Raw genomic sequence first — 7,379 nt, 5'->3', positions numbered from 1 at the left:
CGTCCATGCTAAGCAAACAAAGACAATTGGATGAAGATGAGCCACTGCCGCATCTTGGTTCTTTCAAGGAGGTGGATTCTCAACAATTCCTCCTCTAGGATACATTGGAAGGCCTAGGCACACTCCTCCATGATCCCCTTACAAGAATAAGTGCTACCACTAGTACCAATTGGGAACAGGAACAGAAGGTATGGCATTGCCATTTGCTGACAACACACATGCTGCACGACAGGAATGCCAACCTATGGAAGCAGCTAGAAGAGGCCAATGCACAAACACAAAGGGTGAAAGATACTTTGGTAGCAGTAGAGGAAACTCATAAAGAAGTAATCATAAAGAGTTTACAGGTTGCAAAAGAACAGGAAACAAGATACAGTGCATTGGAGAGCAATAACTTAGTTTTCCAGTATTCAAGCACAAAGACAACAATTGCTCAATTGGATCAGAGCTTGGCAAAAAATACCAGATCCTACAATAGTAGCCAGTGTCAGGTTCATGAAGTTATTAGTGGTTCTGATAGACCAACCTAGAGAATCTTATGATGGCTATGAGGCTCAGCATCTACAGTTTGACACATGAACCATGGGCCAGTAGACAAAGGTATAATGCTATATTACCATCGTTCCTAAGATGTCTTCCAGGTTATTTGCGCATAACATTTAAAGACATGATCGACACCGGGTTCTTGAAGTCCCATTCGGCATTCCGGCGCACACTCAAAAAACTTCAGTCTCGCCGCAATTTCTATCGCCCGAATTCGGTGACCAGGTCGCCAGACCTCGGTGACCAGGTCTCCAGACCTCGGTAACAGGTTTTGAGGGGACAGAACCTACTTCAGGAAAGGGGGAATGTTAATCCCATTTGGATTAACACCATGATCCTCAATTGGGGACATTAATAAGTGTCATGTAAAGGCACTATAAAGGTTGTACATTATGAGACATTGGCCACCCAAGGCCTAGTTAGTAAGTTTTGGGTGCCCAAGTGTGAATAAGGGACAATTGTATATAAGGTATTTTCTCATAAATGAAAGAACACAATCCCTTTTGTGCTATTGAGATCTCTTCCCTTGTACCTGTGAGAGAGTGAGGAGTGAGAGCATTCTAGCATTGTGCTTCTTTCATGCTTGTGTGTTTATGTTTGTATATGAGAGAGTGTGATTGGCCTTTGTGATGGTGTAAACAACTCCACGGTGACAGTGTGGAGGTGGAGCTTGGAGTTTGGAGCATACATGCGAGCTTGGAGGCTTCAAGAGACACGAGGCTTGAAGCATTGGTAAGTACCCATGACAGTTGTGTTTCATTGCTCATCCATAAGATGAATGTGTAGAGTTCCCTCTTAGAGGTGTGGTCAAGCATAACGCTTTCACGTCTTCAATTTTACGCCTTGACTTTCACGGCCACACTTTCATGTCCCCAAACTTCACGTGGGATATTCACGTCTACTGTTTCACGGCCACACTTTCACGTCTTCAATTTCATGCCTTGACTTTCATGTCACGCATTCACGTCCCCAAACTTCATGTGAGACATTCACGTCTGTTATTTCACATGCAAGACATTCACGTCCCCAAACTTCACGTGGGACATTCACGTTTGTTATTTCACGGCCACACTTTCACATCTTCAATTTCACGCCTTGACTTTCACGTCACACTTTCACGGCCCTAAACTTCACGTGAAGTCTTCACATACCACCACTAATTAATTTATTAAAAAAAAGAAAAAAAATAGCTTCCACCAGTCATTCGACTGACCATGTATGGTTACATAGATGTCTATTTTAGAATCTGAGTCCCGAGAGGAGCAACCACCTCCAACACAAGCTAGCAGAGCCACAGGGTCCCAGAGTGCCAGCAAGCCGAGGACCAACTTCTTGGGCCCTTATGCCCAGTCCTTCTAGGGTACTCTCATCAAAAAATAGGTCACTACACCACATGGGAAAATCACTCTGCGGTGCCACAGTAAAGCTGGAAAAAGTCAGCCTCCTTGGCAGAATGGCTACAGTGCTACCCATAGAAATCAACACCGATCTCTGCGCAGAGTATCTTCGTACTTATAACAAGCAGACAAAAAGAGGCAAAATTACAAAGGTAGATGGCACCACGGAAGAACTGCTAATTACAAGAGACCTCATCAGAGAAGCTCTACAGCTCCCCGTGGGGGCGGCGGGTAGTAAAGGCCCACAGACACACAATAGATACAATACCCATCAAGGAGATATTAAAGAGAGATTCTTATAACTCTAATGGGGTGGAGTACAAGAACATCAAGGATGAAGCCACAGAAAAAGCCTGCATAGCAATGTCGTTTAATGATGTAGATCAAACCAGTTGACATGTATAACAAGGTCAGCCTTAACAGGATAGCAAAAGCTCATGAAGAGAAGGAGGGCGATTGGGCCTTTTTCATGCATAAAGAAATGAAAAATTACCTCAAGGCACATTAGTCCAAGGTCAGCCTTAACAGGATAGCAAAAGCTCATGAAGAGAAGGAGGGCGATTGGGCCTTTTTCATGCATAAAGAAATGGAAAACTACCTCAAGGCACATTAGTCCAAGGTCAGCAACCCATACCTATTAACACAAATACTTAACCATGTGGCACAACAGCCAGTAAAAGATGAACCAGAGGAAAGCCTGCTGCTAGCCCTAATCCCCAGTCAACCTACAGAATCTACTGGAAGGGTGGAAGAAGGACAAGCAGTGTTAATGGAGACACAATAGCTCATAAAGTCAATCAAGGATAAAAAAAAGAAGACTGACAAAAGGATGAGAGGGCTACTAGTGGATGTCACCACAGAGTCTTTGCAATTGGAAGCAGTTGTGGCATCAGAGATCAAGACATACCAAGAGGCTCTCCAAGAAAAACTACAAAGCCCTACTATGTAGGAACAACACCAACAGCTCTCCCCTCCAGCGAGCCCTGCACAACTAATATTCAAAGACCTCTCCCCGCTCAAGGATTCGCAACTTGGGGGTGTACCAATAGAAGGAGCTGAAGAACAACTACAAAAGGGCCATAACTTGGAAGGACCAGAACACGAAGAAGCATTAGTTGCACCACTAGAATTGGAGAAGCTAGCAGAATCTAGTAAGAGGCCGCATTCTCACCAGATACATGCAGTCTAAACAAACAAAGTTGGTTGGATGACGATGTGCCACTGCCACATCTTGGCTCTGTCAAAGATGCGGATTCTCAACAGTTCCTCCAGGATACATTGGAAGGCCTCGACGCACTACTCCATGATCCCCTCACATAAATAGGTGCTGCCACTAGTACCAATTGGGAACAGGAACAGAAGGTACGACGTTGCCATTTATTAACAACACACATGCTACACGACTGGAATGCTAGCCTATGGAAGCATCTGAAAAAAGCCAATGCGCAAGTACAAAGTGTAAAAGATAATTTGGCGGTAGCAGAAGAAACACATAGAGAAGTAATCATGAAAAGTTTAAAGGCTGCAGAAGAATAGGACATAAGATATAGTGCATTGGAGAGCAATAACTTAGTTTTAAGTCAAACCATTGTACAAAAAATAAATGAGAATGCTAACTTGAATGCAAGGCTAGAGCAAGCAAAGGAACAACTACAAAAGGAGATAACTCACACACAGAACCTAACAACTGGGCATGCCAAGGAAATGCAAGAGTACCAGGAGGGCGCAAAGCGTAATGAGGATATGCTTCGACAACAAATAGAGCTCCTCACAATCAACCTCAAAGTAGAACAAGAAAGAGTACAAGGACTGCAACAGGAGAACGAGAACAGGCTAACAAAGCACATTGCAGAGAAAATCAAGGCTCTTAATGATATAATCATCACCAACCAAAGAGAGGCGCAAAGAACCAAGAGACAATATCACAACTACAAACACAATTACAGGATACACAAAGACTGGCAGCACAACAAGTAACTCAAATTACTGAGGCCCATCAAAGAGAAGCTACTTCCAGAAGAGCACAGGAAGTGGCAACAAGAAGATTCGAAGAACTGGATGCTGAGCGAATGATCAGAGAGAGACAACCATTTACAACCAGCTCAGCAATGCTGATGTCTGCATGCAAGAACTGGCCCGCCAACTGGCCACACAAGAAAGGAGTCAAAGGCCAAAGCAGCCCACAAATGATTTACGTACCCTCCTTGAGCGCGCCTCGGAATCGGGACAGTTGCCAATAACTCCTTCGAGACCCTTCTCAAACTCTTACTTGTTTTTATCTACACTAAAACTCTCATTACTTCAGTATGACATCAACTTAGCTGAAGATATTAGCTTAGGATAATTGACCCTTATTAAACAAAATATTGAACGAGATGCTGACCCAACAGTCATTATGGGCATTTTAAGGGGGGATCTTATATTATTAACTAACCCGCAAGATATCTTCTTTTACCCCTTGCATCCTATAATTCTCAACCTACATAGTTGGTGTCGTGTATTACAAAATTCAAACATCCTGGACAACAGTGTCGACAAACTCAATCTGTTTGTTCCAGATGGCATACCAGCAACACCAGCCAACTACGAGGTCGTGGGGGTGGCTAACACTTATCAATGGGTAATCAGTCAACGGGTGGCTAGAAGTATATAATACTCACCAATATTTAAATCTTTGTGAGTCTACCTTATATCACCCGGTGGGCATACTCAAGCTGTATACTAATATACACAAACATTTAGAGGCTATGCTCACCAACGTTAGCTATAATTTTGATGCCATTCACATAAATTACCCATATATTGATAACGAAGAAATCCTTGAAATTCAAAACTTTTTCAAAGCACATAAACCTAGCCACCCACCCCCTACTTTGGGTCAAGGCGACGATGAGGGTCCATCTTCCTTTTTCAAAAACACTTACCCTGTAAGTTCTAATATCGCAAGTAGGCTTCTTAACCCTTATCCTAGCATGCCACCTACTACCTCTTTCCAAGATGAATGTATATAATCTTCCTTCTCTCTGCCAGAATTAGATTTTTCCACTAACACTCTTGCCCCCCAAGGAGATATTGGCACCTATCCCAACTCCAATACGGCAACCTCAGGAGGAACGTAATCTGCCGACCGCGAGTTGATAATGTTGTGCCTTACACTGACAATAATATTTTGGATTCCTTGACAAAACTGCAGAATATGAAGAGTTTATACAACAAGGCAATCCACTATTAAAGCCAAAGCTTATGTTCAAGGTGCTAATGAAGATTACTCTGTTCGATTCTACTAGCAAGATTCTTCCAGAGGCATATTCTACAGTCACACCCACACGGCAACACTATGTACCGTACCCTCTCTGTGACCTCGTCCAGATTTAGAAAAATTACTTCCATTAGCACAGGAGAGGGAACATTGTGGGCAAATGTTGCCAAACACACAAGGCTTGCGAACCCCCATCTCTCAAACTTGTTGGAAATTTGCCTGGTCACTTTCATGATCAGTTATAGTTACAGAAGATGGAGGAGGCGACATCCGATGCACACCAGAGGAGGATACACCACCATCCAAACAAATGAAGAAGCACCACAGCTGCCAAATTTTGGAGTGCAACCTACATGGAGAAAGGAATTCTTAATAGTTCCTAAATACAGTAGCATTTACATGAGTGCACCGCCAACACTACGAGTGGATCCACTCTACATGCCTATCAAGAGGAGATGGACACCGCTAGAGTTTAAAGATGCCAAAGACAGGGATTCTCATGTCTGCTACAACTTTCCTATATTCAATCCAGCAACATTTGTCAATGTTCAAGCACAAAGACAACAACTGCTAAATTGGATCAGGGCTTGGCAAAAAATCTCAAATCCTATAATCGTATCCAGTGTAAGGTTCATGAAATTATTTGTGGTTCTCATCGACCAACCTAAAGAACCTTATGATGGATTTAAGGCTGAGCACCTACAGTTCGACATGAACCACGGGCCATCAGACAGGGGTATCATGCTGTATTACCACCGTCTAAGATGTCTTCCAGCATATATGCATCTAACATTTGAAGAGATGATTGACATAGGATTCTAAAAGTCCCATTCGGCATTCTACCGCAGAGCTTGGAGTTTGGAGCATACAAGAGAGTTGGAGGCCTCAAGAGACACGAGCTCAAAGCATTGGTAAGTACCCCATGACGGTTGTGTTCTACTACTTGTCCAATAGGTGAATGTGTGTAGAGTTCACTCTTGGAGGTGTGGTAGTCCATAACAGCAGCTTCTCTTAAATGGCCACTCTCAGATTGGGCACCACAAATAGACATAACTGCTTCCAACCCATAAACTAGCTTGAATGGTGTTTGCCTAGTTGAGACTTTGTAGGATGTATGGAATGCCCATAGGGTAGCATCTAACTTCTGGTCCCTATCATTTTTGTTAGCATTTATAATTTTCTTTAGAATTTTGGTCAGAACCTTGTTGGTCGATTTTGCCTGGCCGTTGCACTATGGGTTGTAGGGTGAGGACTTCTTGTGCTTGATCAGGTATCTCTCCATCATCCGTTTCATTACTTTGTTCATGAAATGCGTGCCCTGGTCATCATTGACTATTTCCACCGGCAAACCATGCCTAGCAATGATGTCCTTGAAGAGAAACTTCACCACCTCGTTTGTAGAGTTTCTCTTTATAGCTTTAGCTTCTAGCCACTTGGTGAAATAGTCAGTAGCCACAATGATGTACTCACATCTACTACCTTTTGTGGGTGGCTTGATTGGTCTAACAAAATCCAACCCCCACTTCATGAATGGAGATAGCGGTAATTTAGGTGAGATGGGAAATCTATTGGAATCTCCGAGTTGACCCATCTGCTGATAGACATCACATTTCTTTGCTTCACTGTTGGCATCCCTCGTGCAGTTGGCCACCATAAGCCTGCTTGCAAAAATTTTTGGGCTATTATTTCTCCGCCCATGTGTCCCTCGGTGATACTACTATAGTGTGTTCCTCTTAGCACTGCTTGCTGCTCATGATACGAGACACATGTGCGTAGGATCTGGTCTATGCCTCTTTTGTAGAGTTGCCAAGTAATCATGGTGAAATTTTTACTTCTTAGGGAAATTCTCTTCTTCTTATTAGCAATGTACCCTTCGAGAAAAGTCCCATCTTCCCGAAACTACATCATATCATAATGTTAGTTTTCTTCCACTTCAACAGCCTGATTCTACTGTGAATAAGTTGGTATCTGGAGTTGATCATCTACTCCATCCAAAGAAAGTTCTTCGAAATCTAGTCTAGACAAAAAGTTTGCCATTGCATTTTCTTCTCTGGGTGTGTGTTGGATGGTGCACTCGAATTCTTTAAGTAGGAGCATCCATCTTGCCATTTTTCCCACCAGAAAATCTTTGTTCACCATCTAAATGAGGGCTACATCAGTGCACTGCTCACTGCTCTATC

At 43.0% G+C, this 7,379-nt stretch overlaps 1 protein-coding gene across 1 annotated transcript; it reads right to left on the bottom strand.

Moving 5' to 3' along the window:
* Positions 1 to 6,430: 6,430 nt before the first annotated feature.
* On the bottom strand, positions 6,431 to 6,853 carry LOC147610329 (uncharacterized). Its single transcript, XM_086786552.1, has one exon. The coding sequence runs from the start codon at positions 6,851 to 6,853 to the stop codon at positions 6,431 to 6,433; it is 423 nt and encodes a 140-aa protein (XP_086642678.1).
* Positions 6,854 to 7,379: the final 526 nt, after the last annotated feature.

The sequence above is a fragment of the Cibotium barometz genome, chromosome 49 (assembly GCF_041138505.1).
Source record: "Cibotium barometz isolate CiBa-2024 chromosome 49, ASM4113850v1, whole genome shotgun sequence".
NCBI classification, from domain to species: Eukaryota; Viridiplantae; Streptophyta; class Polypodiopsida; order Cyatheales; family Cibotiaceae; genus Cibotium; species Cibotium barometz.
Note: the sequence above shows the minus strand (reverse complement) of the source record. Positions and strands in the feature narration are given on the sequence as shown.

Coding starts and splice junctions, on each gene's coding strand:
- LOC147610329 (XM_086786552.1), bottom strand. CDS start 6,853: ATGGTGGCCAACTGCACGAGGGATGCCAACAGTGAAGCAAAGAAATGT.